Source organism: Heterocephalus glaber, unplaced genomic scaffold, assembly GCF_053883595.1.
Source record: "Heterocephalus glaber isolate CG9 unplaced genomic scaffold, H.glaber_assembly_v1.0 deba00000122, whole genome shotgun sequence".
Taxonomy (NCBI): Eukaryota; Metazoa; Chordata; class Mammalia; order Rodentia; family Bathyergidae; genus Heterocephalus; species Heterocephalus glaber.
The window spans coordinates 50,891,198-50,906,474 of record NW_028258138.1 but is presented as its reverse complement, the minus strand read 5'-3'; the positions used below and the strand labels follow the sequence as shown (position 1 = coordinate 50,906,474).

Here is a 15,277-nt window from a genome sequence, read left to right as displayed (position 1 = left end):
TGTTATCTGTTTCTTTTAAGACAAAAGATGTTAATGTATGAGTGGTTTTTTCTAAACTAAAACCTCAGTATTCGGGTTTAATTGCAGTGTTGGCACTTTGCAGTAAATAAGTGGTTTCTGAGTTGCAGTTTGGGCGCTCGTCTCTAAAAGGTTCGCGATCACTGATCTAGGAGCTGCTGGGAATGCTACAAAAAAGCTACTAGCTCCAACTACTGCAAACTGTTAGGAGGGCCACAGAGAGCAGCAAGAAGAGTTGTTAACACTAAGAGTTGAGAGCTGCTAGCCCTCAGAGCTCAGAGCTGTTAACAGGAAGGAAGATGTCTTTTGCTTTTTCACAATTCTATCCAAATTGAGCAAAAAAAAAAATCTTGAGTTGATTAGTTACAATGGAACTAAAGATGTAACTCAATGGTAGGGTTCTTGCTTAATATGCATAAAACACTAGGTTTGATTCCCATCAAAAAGAGGGGAGGGGGACTTAGACAATTCTCACAAAGAAAAATATATATATACACGCACATACAAGTAGCAGGAACAACATGGAAACATGCTCAACATCACAAACCATTAGGGAAATACAAATTAAAATAACAACTACTCAAGAGACTGAGTCAGAAGGATCACAAGTTTGAGGCCAGCCTGTGCTGCTTAGCTCAAAATAAAAATAAAAACAGGGCTAATGATATAGCTCAGTGGTACAGCACTTGCCTAGCATGCACAAGCCCCTGCGTTAATTACACACACACACACACACACACACACACACACAACCTTACAATAAGATACTATCTCACATGGATGATGAAGATTAACAATAAAAAAAATAAAGCCAGGTATGGTGGCACACATCTGTAATCCCAACATTCTGGATGGCAGGGTCAGGCACAGTGGTGCATGCCTATAATCCCAAGAACTTGGGAGGCTGAGGCAGGAGGATTGCCAAAAATTCAAGGCCAGTCTAGACTACATAGTCAGTTCAAGGCCAGACCAAACTATATAGCGAGACCCTGTCTCAAAAAACAAAAACAAATCCCTCCCTGACAAAAACCAATATTCTTGCAGAAGGACTGCAAGTTTAAGGCCTGCGACATGGGCTACAACATGAGTTTGAGGACAGCCTGGAACACAGTGAGACCCTGTCTCAAAAAACCAAAATGATAACAATAAGTACTGGAAGCATGTGGAAGAACTGGAACTCTTGTGCACTGTTGGTGAGAATAAAAATAGTGCAACTGCTATGGAAAACAGTACTGTAGTTCTTCAAAACATAGAATTACCACATGATCCAGCAGTTCCACTTGTGGAAACACATCCATAAGAACTGAAACAGAGTCCTGAAGAAATATCTGTAAATCCATCTTCACAGCAGATTATGCACAATAGCCAAAAGGGGGCAAATCTCAAATTCATCAATAGATGAATAGATTTTTAAAAACATATATATATATATATATATATATATATATATATATATATATATATGTTGTAGCATGGATCAAAACTTCCTTTTGTGGTTGTTTTGTTTTGTTTTGTTTCGCTGTACCAGGGATCGAACTCAGGACCTCGCACTTGCAAAGCAGGAGCGGCACCAATAAGCTAAATCCCTGGCCCAAAACTTCCTTTTCATGGAATAAATAATATTTCTCTTCCTGTGTATGTAGGCAGGAATATTACACAACCTTAAGGAAATTCTGATACATGCTACAACATGGATGTATCTTGCAGGCATTATGCTAATATAAATGAGCCAGTAACAAAAAAGACCAATACCATATGACTCCACTTATACACAGCAAGCACCTACAGCCATCTAATTCATAGAGTCAGAAGATAGAAAAGTGGATGCCAGCGACTAAAGGTAAGAAGGACTGTCTGTTGGGTACAGAGTTTGTGTCTGGGAAAATAAAAAATTCTGAGACAGATGGTGGTAGTAATTGCTACAATATAAACATACTCAATTCCATTAAATTGTACACTTAAAAATGGTTAAAATGGTAAATTATATGTTATGTCTATCTTAGAGAGACTGATTCTATAACATCTAGATATATCACTGACAGCTTTCAGGTAAAAGGCACTAGCAGTGCAGAACTGGCACCACCTTATGTGTAGCAACACATACAAGAACAGGTTAAGCAAAGAAAATGGAGAAATACTTAGTTCTTATACTTTAAAGCCGTATTTAATAAGAAATCTTGAACAGAGCCAATTCACATACTTCAGGTATGTAACAATTTTTATAAAAGACTCACAGAAAAAAAATCTGTAAGATCCTATGTGCCCATTTCATTGTGAAATCAGGTGTTACAGTAAAAAAAAAAAACACAAAATGAAATCCAGTAGGAGAAATTTTTTAAAAGCCGCTGACTGCTTTTAGAGCGTGTTGTGTTAATAAAACCCAATAAGCAAAGAAATGCCATAATTAAGTTAGACTTTTAACCTAAGAAGTACCACAAGTCAAAGAAACAAAAAGAGCAGGATCTCTTCTTGCAGAAACTACTCCAAAAATTTTTACGTTATGTAAGTTGTGGGAGGCAGTAGAAAGAATTATTACTATGTACCTTCTTAGTGTTAAAGCACTTATGAGGGATTCAGTAAAATATGATCTCTATCCTTCAGTGAAATACAGTAATCTTCAAAATAGACTCATCAACTTCTTTATTAAGTAAAACAAAAACCTACACAATCTGAAACACTTTTGGTTTGAGTATTTCAGCTAAGGGATACTCAATTATTTTCACCCATCCACACTCCAAATCTCAACTCCTTAAGTATAAAAATCATACCTGTCTTCTTTACCATTGTATCCTCAGTGACTAGCACAATATATGAGCCCTGGGGACACTCAAATTCTTACTGAATAAATGAAAAGAACTGTGCCAACACACACCTATAATCCCTGCACTCTGGGATGCTGAGGCGGGAGGGTCATAAATTCAAGCCCAGCCTAAGCAACTTAGTGACTGAGCAATATCCAATCTCACAATGTTTTAAAAATTGTAAAGGGCTGGGACATAGATCGGTATAAAGACTCGAAAAAAGAAATAAAGCTCTTTTCAGAGGTCTGCCCACGCCCTACCGAGGTGCCAAGTCATGTGGAACATGCCGAATCAGCCTGTGCCCCGGCAACAATCCACTGGACCCCCACCCCTGCTCCTCTGTACAGCCACCTGGTTCCACACTACAAAGAAGCAGAGGACACTGGACCACCAGACCACAGTACTGAGTCCCACTGCTCCCAGCCCAGAGGTAGGGGCTTCTGAGCCACTGTCCCACTGCTTCTGGTCCAGAGGAAGGGGCTTCGAGGCCACCATCCCTCCCATTAATCCCGGCCCAGAGACAGGGGCTTCTGAGCGGCCATCCCACTGCTCCTGCTGCAGAGGAAGGGGTTTCCTGGCCACCAACCCTCCCACTGCTCCCAGAACACAGGAAAGGGCTTTTGGGTCACCAACCCTATGGCTGCTCCCGGCCCCTGTCCCACTTCTCCCAGCTCAGAGGAGGTAATCCATGCAGGCCCTAACAGGCCCCCGCCCAAGTTGAAATGAGAAAACATGTAAATAAGTCTCAAAACCAGACTTCCAGATCACCTACAGCAACCCCAAAGGGAAATGACATGGAACACTCTGATACTCAACCACCTGGACCCACTGAACTGGCAACAAAAGGGGATCTGGAAAAAATGAAATCAGAAATAATTTCTCAGATAACAGGAGAAATTGTGCCCCTAGTGCAAGACATGATTAATAAATCTAGAGAGGAGCTCAGGAATATGATGGAATCCCAACATAGGAAACAAATGGAATCCATAAAACAGATGCAAATAGATTTCCAGGACATGAAAACCTCCATTGAAAGTCTACACAGCAGAATGAGCCAAGGTGAGGACAGAATTTCAGATATAGAAGATAAGATTGCAATTAGTGACCAGGAAAAGAAAAATTGTTTCAAAATTATAAGGGAACATGAGAAATCAATCCAGCAGCTGCTAGATGATGCAAAGAAGAATAACATAAGACTGACTGGAGTCAATGAACAAACAGGAGAGAGTGCAGATGACATAAAAAAAATCTCTTCACAGAAATAATAGCAGAAAACTTCCCAAGCAGGGGAAAAGAGCTTGACATACAGATAAGTGAGGCATATAGGACTCCAGCTAGCCTTGATCAAAAAAAATCTACACATAGGCATATAATTGTTAAGATTCCAGAAACTCAACAGAAGAACAAAGTTCCACAAGCAGTTAGAGAAAAGAAACAAATTAATGTACAAAGGAAAGCCCATCAGAATCACAGCAGACTTCTCAACACAAACCATCAAGGCAAGAAGAGCTTGGAGTGACATGTTCCAAGCCCTAAAAGAAAACAGCCTCCAACCCAGATTGATGGACCCTGCAAAACTATCTTTCAAAATTGTTGGAGAAATAAGATACTTTCATGACAAAGAGCACCTTAGAAACTTCGTGAGTACCAAATCAGCACTCCAAAGAATTTTACACAATATCCTAGGAACAGACATTGCGGATCACAACTCCAGGAAGCAAAGCAGAATGAACCCATCTGGCACGACAAGAAATTAAATGTAAAGGGGGATACCCCAACAAAAAGAAAAAGTCATGGCAATGACAAGTCAATACGTTTCAGTTATAACCATCAATGTTAATGGTCTCAATTCACCAATCAAAAGAAAGAGACTGGCAGAATGGGTCAAGAAGCAAAATCCAACAATATGCTGCATACAAGAAACACACTTAATTCAAAAGGATTCCAGAAACCCAACAAAACAACATTCTATAAGCAGTTAGAGAAAAGAAACAAATCACATACAAAGAAAAGTCCATCAGAATCACAGCAGACTTTTCAGTGCAAACCCTCAAGGCAAGAGCTTGGAGTGATGTATTTCAAGCCCTAAAGGAAAACAGCCTCCAACCCAGATTGATGTAGAGAGATAAGATACTTTCAGGACAAAGAGCACCTTAGGAACTTCATGAATACCAAATCAGCACTCCAAAAAATTTTAAACAATGTCCTAGGAAAAGACAAAGAGGATCACAACCCTAGAAAGCACAGCAGAATGAATCCGTTGAGTGTGACAAATTAAAGGCGAAAGGGGAGAATCCAACAAAAAGAAAAAGTCATGACAAGGCTTTTAAAACTTTTAATTTCATCTCCCTAATGAGTGTATAATTCAATCTAGTTATTGTACTGATTAGTATTTTTCTGATTCTAGTGTTGCACACCTTTCCTTGTGCTGTACTGGCTATTTATCATCTTCTGTCTACTTTTTAATTGGATTGTCTATTAATGAGCTGTAAGAGTTCTTTATATATTCTGGTTATAGGTTGTATGCATTGTAAATATGGCGTGTTTAAGGACTACTTTTCATTTTAACGATGTCATTTAAAGTTCTAAATTTTTATGGAATCTCATTTATCAATTTTTTTCTTTTATACATCATGGTTTTTGTATCCTAGGAAGTTCTTGCCTACCCTGAATTCATAAACATTTTCCCTTATAATTTCTTCTTAAAGTTTTATACTTTTAGGCTTTCATATTTAGGTTCATAGACCCTTTCAAGTTATTTTTATGTATGGAAATAAAGGGTTGCGGTTATTTTTTTATATATGGATACTAGGTGTTCTAGTGCCATTTGCTGAAAACACTATCTTTTCCTCTGCTCTTGAATTGAGTTTATATTCTACAAAATGTTAATGTTAAATAATCTTTCAAAACTCAGTGGACCATAAATGAGTGGTTCTATTTCTAGATTCTGTTTTTTTTCCAATGATCTATATGTCTTTCCTTACACCAACACTGCCTTGATTACTGTAGCTTTAGAAGAAGTCTTAAAATTAGGTACTAAACGTCTTCCAACAATGTTTTTTCTTTTTAGTTTTCTAGGTCTTTTGTACTCCTATATAACTTTTAAATTTCAATATCCAATTCTTCATTTGTAGGAAGTATACATAGACCTGAATTTTTATATATACCCTGTGTTTTCTAATCCTGCTAAATTCAAATACAAGTTCTAGGGGCTTCTAGAGATTTCTTAGTATTTTCTCTGTAGATGACCATTTCATCTACATATAAAGATTTTGCTTCTACCTTGCCAATCCTATCCTAATTGTGTCATTTTATTGCCAGACTAGTTTGGTTTAGGCCTATGTTTCAAAGTTTAATGGACAGATGAAGAACAGTCATATCTGCCCTTGTTCCCCACCTTAGGGAGAAAGCATTGTATCTTCTCCACTCATACAAGGCATTTTTGCTGGAAGTGTGGAGTACATGTCTTTGATCTGTTGAGAAGGTTCTGTTCTACTTCTAATCTCCTGATAGCTTTTACCATGAACAGCTGTAGAATTTAGTCCAATACTTTTTCTCCAACTAGTGACAGGATCATATGGCTTTTTCCTTTCCTCTGTTAAAATGATGACTTTTGGGGGTGGATCTTCCAATGCTGAACCAACACTGCCATCTCTATAATAAAACCACTTTCGACATACTGCCAGATCTGACTTCTAATAGTTTGTTTTGTTAAAACAAATTTCTATCTATGTTCATACTTTTTTCTTCTATTATCTTTATCCAATTTTAGGATTAGCACAATGTTGATTTCGGAGAAGTGTTCCTTCCTTTTTCTGCTTTAAATGTTTGATATAATTTATCAGTTAAAACGTATATGAGCCTGTTGTTGTCATATAGGTAGGTTTTCAAGCTAGGAATATACTTTCTTTAATAGATGCTATTCAAATTTTATATTTCCTCCAGAGTTAGTTTCATTAATTTGTCTTCCAAGGTACTTCTTAGACGTTGTCAAATTTATTTCAAAACAGATTTGTGAAATATGCTTTCTATATCCTTTTAAATACTGTAAAATCTGTGGTAATGTCTCCTAGGTCTTGATATTGTAATTTTAGAAATGTATAATTGATACTGTGTAATAGGAAGAAAATGTCTAAAGGAGCAGGGGAGCTGAGAGGGGTACGGGAAAGGAAAGAAGGGAAAAAGGAAAAATATGAGAAAGGGAAAAAAATGAAAACAAAGTCTTTGCAAATAAGGAAGGGTGGAGGGGGGGAAGGGAGGGCAGGGGAAGGGGAAAAAAATAAGAACCAAGATACTCATGTAATGGTACAAGATCCCAATGATGAATGTAACTGTATTTTATACCTAAAATGTACCAATAAACTTAATGGGAAAAAAAAAAAAAACTCTTTTCAATCCCCGGTACAAAAAAAAAAAAAAAAGGAAAACTCTGAATCCCCAACATCTGAAAAAAATATATACATATACATATACATCTCACTTCACAAACTTAATCCATGATTTTGGAGAAGATGGCCACATTTGTGTTTGCGCAGGAATGATAGCCACCGTCATGTTTGTCACCCAATGTGGAGTTTCCAAACAAAAACAAAATTTTTCCAAATGCTTTTGTTTGCAAATCAAATTGTTCACAAACAAAAGGAATATACTGAGCACTCACCTCTACCTGAGTAACATTGATGACCAGCACCACCACCATCAACACTGCAAGCAGACAGCAGAAAAGCCGTAGTTTGAAGAAATTGGTCCACATTGTCCAGCTGTGTCCTGATCACCCATGGCCGACACCATGCTACCTTCACTGCTCAAAACTCCATGTCTTTTCTGAGATACAGATGAGCTTTCAGTTTAACTTGCTTCTGTCCATCTGGTAGCCTTAAAAATTCTTTGTGTAGAGAAAAGACTACAGTTTATTCAAGAAGCAAATTCTTCCACAAGTTCCTTCAAAGAGGGAAAACAGAAGTACATCACCAATTGCAGTAGACAAGGGTGGAGTAAAAGGAAAGGAAAAACACATATCCTCTTCCAGAGCCTTAGCTACAGCCAGAAGTTGCAGAGTGAGCAAACAGCCAGAACACAGTAATATTCCATTTTAATTAGTTTCCTCTCTCAACCCCAGGCTTCTATGTAAATAGAGTAATATTTGCCCTACTACCTATTTAGGTTTTAACTTTTAGGAGAACAGAGAAGAATGTTTTCACATTCAGAAATTGTAAAATAAAGTATATTTCTATGGAGATCTTAATAAATAAAATCACTTCCTTTCCCTTACAGTTTAAGTTATATAACATTATTATATTAATTATATTTAAAGAGTATCAAGAGAAAACCTTGTGATTGTATGTGGCACTCTGGGACATTGTGCAAACCACCCTGACACTCTCTGGAAATCAATAAGTGCCTCCCCACTCTTAAGGCAGAAACAAGAAACAGCCTTTGGGTTTCTGGCTCCTCCACTGTGTATGTGGTCCTTGTTCTCCTACAGTTAAGTAACAAGGAATAGGAGGAAAAATGGCTTCCCTGAAGATTTAGGGGATGAAAGTTATATCTGAGGAGGAGAAAACAGGATTCTAAACTTCTTTATCACACGTCAGAGACAGAGGACTTCAAGATCTGCCACTCCTAACTATCCTCCCATATAACAAATTCAAAATATATTCTCCACTTGCTATTTTGAAACAGGTAAAAAGAGAAGTTATTAGTATTTTATTCCCATGGACGCTTTCTATGGAAGATGACGTATGGAGGAAAAAGTGGAAAGCATACATAACCATGGCACAGAGTATCTCAGAATAGCTCAGCTGCATCAACACTCCCTTCAGCTTTGAGTTTTGTGAACAGGGAGGCCTCCTATTCTCTCACTCCATCTGTCTAAACCATTCTCTGCTTGCAAAGATCATGCCAACCCTTCCCCAACTCAGCTTCAGAAAGGAAACAAGACTGAGCTATTAACATGTTCTCTAGCCTCAAAATTCCCATAGGACTTATTTTCACTTCTTAGCTGATCTCTATTTGTATTTCTTACCTCTTCAGTTATGCTATAACAATTATGACTGTATTTTAAAAAAGAAAAACAAAAACGATGTATCAGAAAAAGCAACTTAATGATAATACAACATGCTTTTTCCGATTCCTTCACAGTACTAAGCTCATTACATAGAATATATTAACTCAACAATCTACACAACAAATAATTACAAAGGTCCTCTCTATAATACCATGCAATGTACTAAGAGCAAAAAAATTCCCCTTGAAAAGTTTACACTCACACTAAACAAAAGTTCCCTTCTTAAAGAGGAATAAGGGCAAGAAATGTGACTCAGTGGAAGAGCAACTGTGTAACATGCTAGAGGTCCCGTTTCATCCAAAGGGAACAGAAGGGGAGGGGAGGGGAAGGTAGGTAGGATGCATCCCATGGACTATGAAAGATATCTTATTGCTCCCTCAACAATGTCCCTCTCCAGTAACAAGGCATGAAGTGCCCCGAACTGACTATAAATTCTGAGAAGGAAATCACTGTGAAATAGAAAATAATTCTGTCACCAGTATTCCAAATTTTCTGCTAAAGAAATTCTTCTCAAAGAGCTGACCATAAAAATCATACCTTTTCCTAATGGTCTGAGTGAAAAAAGACCAAAGATGATAAAACATAGGAATTTAGCTATACCATGGGCAGGTGTGGTCTGTGGGTTGTATGGACACCAGCCACATGAAGAATGTCAGTGTGGTTCAGGGTCAGCCAGCAGCAGCGAAGGAGTGGTCAGCAACACAGAAGGATGGCAAAGGCAGAAGATTCAAAGCTAGAGGAACTATTAGGGCTCTAGGCAGCAATGCAAAAAGTCCCTCATAACTAGAGACTTTTGTTCCCCTTACTTATGGAGAGTCACACAAGAAAAGGCCCTGACTTCCTGCTGTAAGCAAGTAGAGCACTGCCATTTGAGAGACCAATTTGTACACCTATGCAGACACAGCTTGAGGTATACTAGATAGATCTTTTTGAAAGACATGTACTGAAAATAACTCTGAGCAGGTTGTTTTCTCCTTTATCCATATGTCCTAATTTTTCATCAAGAAATAAAAATCACAAATATAAAGAATAAAGGTGGTTTTATAAGTGAAAATTAAAGATCAGATGTAAAGAAAAACAAGGTACTAAACTATATTTAGGGAAACAATTCAAGTTAAAATGAAAGATTTCTAAGTGAAAAAGGAAACCTGTAGTAGGTTTCTATTACTTTCCTACAAATATAAAACCTAGATATTATCACATGAAAACAATTTGCAAGGGGAGCAGGAAACTCATTTCGTATCTCAAGTCACATTAGAATCAAGAACACTAGTGCCAAGGCCCGGGGATTTAGCTCAGTGGCACTGCGACTGCCTTGCAAGCTCAAGTCCTAAGTTCGATCCCCGGTACCAAAAAAAAAGAATATTAGTGCTGGACAGGAATGACTCCAGAAAAACATTTTTCAGATCAACCAAAAAATAAAATACATAATTCAGTGTAATTTACCTTTCTTGAAAATTTCCTTAGAAGAGATACTTATTAGAAATAAGATAACAGAGTTTAAAATAACTTTCCTTCCAGCATGAAATGCTGAACTCAAGCATCATGACCAGTAGCCCTTATTCTCTTCTTGCCAAATTTGTAGCACGCACTGATGCTTCTTGATTTTTATATCATTGCTACAAAAGAAATAAACACATGATTAAAAGGTTAAAGATACTAAAAATCAAGTAAAGGAAAACATCAGAAATTTAGAATACAATTTTATAGGCAGAGAAGTATGCACAGACAATGTAGTAGAAGGAGGGGTAACAGAGACATTTCCTTTTTCCTACTAATACAAAACAGTACAGTAACTATTTACATACATTAACTTCGATCTGGAAAATCACTGTCAGACCTTAGCTGAAGGTCAAAACTCTAACTGGCAGTATGAAGTTTAACTATAAAGCAAAGCTAAAAGTTCCACACAGTACATTTCTTAAAGACTACATAATTATGTGGTGCAATGAGCCATTCTCTCACTATAGAAAACATAAAGTACAGTGGACCCTCAAGTTATGATCAGCCTGACAGAACAACTTGGGTTAATTAGGTTAATGGAAGATTCATCTGCCTTGTGTTATATATACCATGTACCCAGATAAATATCCAGATCTCAGCTTACTGACTTACAACCAACTTGAGTTACAACCAGCCCTCAGGAACCAATGGAGTTCATAAGGCAAGGGTCCACTGTATCTGTAGTATTACAAATTTAAACAAAATCCATAGTACAAGGAATCTAAGCTTGAACAGTCTTGTTTTCAAGTCTTCATTAAGTATCAGAATACCACTTACTCGTGATTTATTTTTATGTGTAAAGGACAGACAAAAAGCAAAATGCATGGTCTGTCTTGTAGGTGACGCCCAATAGCTGTTGGGATTGTTTTGCCAAATTTTGATTAGGACTACTTCCAAGTCCAAGGTACATACAACCCAATGGCTTATAGCAACAACTGTATACTTCATTAGGCACCTGAATACCCACTCCCCTCTCACAAGAAAATTACAAAGTAGTTGCTTACATTACTAGGAATTACAATTGTCAGTAACACAAATGAAATATCTGAATTAAGGGCAAAACAAAGACAACTTGACAGCAACCCCATCCTCAACCCCATTCACGATAATATACTACAGGACAACTACACATCTCCTGTTTCTGAGACTGGCTATTCTAAATATTCTGACCTGTTATCCATATAATTGCAATTCCATTCGTCAAAACAAGTGTCTGAATTCAATTCAGAATATGCACTCCCCTACATAAAAGGCAAAAGCACAGATTTATATGGATGGAATACAACCAAACATAAATGGTTATGTTTCAAGCTTTTCAAAGAACAGCTGTATTTCACAGGATACTGAGTAAGACCTTGAGAGTTAACAGAACAAGATCTACAGAAAGAACTGGACACTCATCCAAGATCAGGGCAATACTGGGTCAATCACAGAGGGTCAATCCTTGAACGAAGATGAAGCAAAAAAAGTAATGTGCCAGACTTGTTTCCAAAGATTTCACTTTCCTTTCATGTACCCTACCTCAATTCCCAAAGTGCTGACTCACCTAGACCTTCTCTTGGCCTTCTTCCAAAGCAAGGCCCAGTCATTCGAGGAGATTACAATAGCAGTTGAGAAAGAAATAAATTTACTTAAATAAGTCATATAGTACTAAGTTCTAAAAGAAAAAATGGGGCATGTTGATAGATCATGGTTCTCAATCCTGCATGTGCTTTAACAATCATTATAGAAGCTTTAAAATTACCAGTGTTCTGCTGCACAAGCGCAAGTTCAATCCCCAGTACAAAAAAAAAAAAAATACCAGTGTTTAAGGGCCCAAGGGTCTAATTAAACCATGTGGGAGTAGGCTTAAGAAACAATTTTTTAAAGGTCACCAGATAATTTTTAGCAAAACATTTATTGGTATATTTTAGATATACATAATGATAACATTCATCATAGGGAATTTGTACCTGTATGTGATATAACCAAATAATTATAATATAAAGTCAAGTAGGAGAACCACTAGTTTAGAGCGGCCAAGAGTTGTTATTTGTATCCGTTAATAAGGGATGGCCTTTTTGAAAAGTTTTGAATGTCATCTCAGGAGCGACACCATCCCCACTTCAGTAACCTAACCTATCCCTTCCTTTCTCAGTAATAAATAACAGCACTTTATCAACCCTGGAGAGATTGTGAGAATAACAAACACAGAAAGAAGATACTAAACATAAAGGGAAGCACAACCCAAACACTATAGAGGAACAGTATGATGCTTCATCCAGACTGGGATTAGACAATTAATTATTGGGGTCTGAGGGTCCTGCCAGCTTACAACACACCCTGAAATTACACATGGTAGTTAACAGCAGCGAAGAGGGAGTAGTAGGCCCATCAGAGCAGTGTGATTCTTTATCTCCAGGGAATGTAACAACAATCCTCCTTTAGAGTAAATAATGAAAAGCGGGATAAAATGTACAATTTCATGCAAATGTTGCATAACCCAAAAACCTCTCTTGGCACCACCACCCTATTGGCCTTCAGTAAAGCAGCACGGGCGCTGGGCCAGCGTCTCCGCTTCATACCTTGCAAAGTCACACTCGTTTCTCTCCATAGGACCCGAATCTGATGTGCCAAAACCAGCTCAGTAGAACCAAAGCAGCCCAACGTGTGGCGGCATCGCCAGCCAAGGGGTAGCAGGTGGCCCAAGCAGCGCTGCGCCCGCAGACGAGGGATATAGGGACGGCACAGACAAGCGACCCACTGCCGGGGAGGGGAGGGACGGGCACAGGGCGTCTCCAGCGGTCCCCAGATGCTCCAGCCCGGACCCGCCTTCTCAGTGCCAGGGCTCCGGCTCCTTCGGTCCTGGGCTGCGACACCGGGGGCTCCAGCCCTGCCAGCCTCCGCCTTGGCCCGGCCCCCTCCCCAGCACCACCGACCCTCCCAGCTCTGACCCCAGAGCGGCACGTCCCCTGCACCCGGCGGGCACTCGGGTGCCGGCGCGCTAAGGAAGGGCTCCGCAGCCCAGGAGCGCGCGTGAGGAGCCAGGGAGCGGTCGCTCCGGCGGCAGGAGCCCAGCCGGAAGCCCTCACATAGTCCGTAGCCCTGCACTCACCACCGGACCCCACCGCCAGCCGTTCACTCTCGGGCAGGATACAGAAAACCGGGTTTGTGTCCGCAGAGCCAGGCCTTACGGCCCCTGCTTCCTGACCCTCTACGTCTCCTCACCCCCGACCCTCTACGTCTCCTCACCCCCGACCCCCGACTATGATTGGTCGAACTCCGGACGGGGCGGCCCGAAGATTTTGATTGACAGCCCCGCGCTTGGAGCGCGGAGCGGAAGAGCTAGAACTCGGAGTCAGCTCTAGTCAGGCGGTGCGGACGTGCTCTACCGAGCGAAGAGACCTTGGGAAGTTAGCTTTTCCCTGGAGCATCCGCCTCAAGGCTTTTTCTCTGTCAGCGAAGTGACCACAACCAGAGGTGATCTTGTTTCAATGTCCTTCATAGACACTAGTGAAATTTATTGTTCCAGAGAAACACAATTTGGTAAGTGCGAGCATGGATATGACAGGTCCTTGAATCTTTCTTTGCTTGAAATTAGTCAACTTCTATTCACACTTGAAACAACTCTCACACGATGTGGATCTCCTGGCAAAAATGCCAGAATCCCCCTCCCCATAAAATTCTGTGTTATCCTATTTCAAACATTCTTCTGATAAAAAATCAATACCCTTTACGTGAAATTGAGGGACTAAAGAACACTTAGAATCACTTTCTCAAGATCTCATAAGGGTTCACTGGCTGCTCCATTTCTCAGAAGTATAAGAGCATAACAGGCCTGAGAGGTCGCCTGCCTGCCTATTATCCCAAAGTTGAAGAAAAATAATTAACATAAATTACAAGAGTGACATTAATTATTTCATATTTATTGACCCCAGTGGACTCTGTGTGTTCCTTCAGTTGTTTTCATGGCAGCCCTACATGCATGAGTAACCCGAACCACGAATGGAGTAATAGGAAGCTCTGCTTTAGCATTGTCTCTTTTGGATAAACCCTTTCGTTCTTCTTTGGAGGCCATAAAGCCTTCTGGTCCCTTTTGTATTCATAAAAAGGGTTTCCCTGCCTCTGTTCCTAAGGAAGCCCCATTTGCTAAATTCCTGCTCCGATTAAGCTTTATCTTCCAATAGGTGGACCCATACTTAACAATTTGGCTAAAGAAAAGCAGATATACAAGATATGATTTCTGGATCATAGCTTTGACTTGATTAACCCCATTCACTCTCAAGCACTCTCAATTTTAACCCTGAGGCATTTGAGTGATTTTAGGGATATTTTACAGCCACATCCAAAAAGAAAAGAAAGGAAGGAACAAAGGAGCAGCTGGACCAGAAAGACTTGTCCGTCTCTACCAGATTAAGATTTCTCCCTGAAAAGTGTTCATTATCTGGAAATTGGATTAAAAATGTTGTACATGTACCAATACAATACTATTCAGTCATAAAAAAGAATAAAAGTCTGTCATTTGTGACAACATAGATGAAACTGGAGATTTTTGAAAGTATTGTGAGTGGAATTGTTTTCCTGATTTCTTTTCTGGCGGAATGTCTATTATACATTTTAGTCCTTCTTTCTACTTTTTGTTTCTCACACCAGACAAACAATGCAGTACTTAAACGTGTGTTCGATTTATTTCACTTAAGAGTATGGTCTCAAGATGCATCCATTTAGCTACAAACGTCTGAAGCTCATCCTTACTTATGGTACAGTAGCAGTCGATTGTATAATTTTTAAAAAACCCACATCATCTTTATCCATTCATTGGTTGATGGGCATTTGGGGTGTTTCCAAGATTTAGCTATTAGTTAGCTGCTATGAACATGGGTGTGCATATCTTGCTGTGGTATGATGC

The 15,277-nt window shown here is 39.2% G+C and overlaps 1 protein-coding gene across 5 annotated transcripts in view; it reads right to left on the bottom strand.

The window, feature by feature from the left end:
* Nxpe3 (neurexophilin and PC-esterase domain family member 3) overlaps positions 1–13,620 on the bottom strand; it is a 44,334-nt gene extending 30,714 nt beyond the window's left edge. The window contains exons 1-3 of one of the 5 annotated variants that reach the window (XM_004857998.4): positions 12,954–13,620; positions 10,333–10,505; positions 7,480–7,760 (exon numbers count right to left, since the gene is read on the bottom strand). In XM_004857998.4, the coding sequence (XP_004858055.1) occupies positions 7,480–7,572 (93 nt within the window). In that variant the 5' untranslated portion in view covers positions 7,573–7,760; positions 10,333–10,505; positions 12,954–13,620. Of the gene's footprint in view, positions 1–7,479 lie in introns of all 5 variants that reach the window. The other 4 variants (XM_087214655.1, XM_004857997.4, XM_087214657.1 and 1 more) reach the window with 4 other exon arrangements.
* Positions 13,621–15,277: the final 1,657 nt, after the last annotated feature.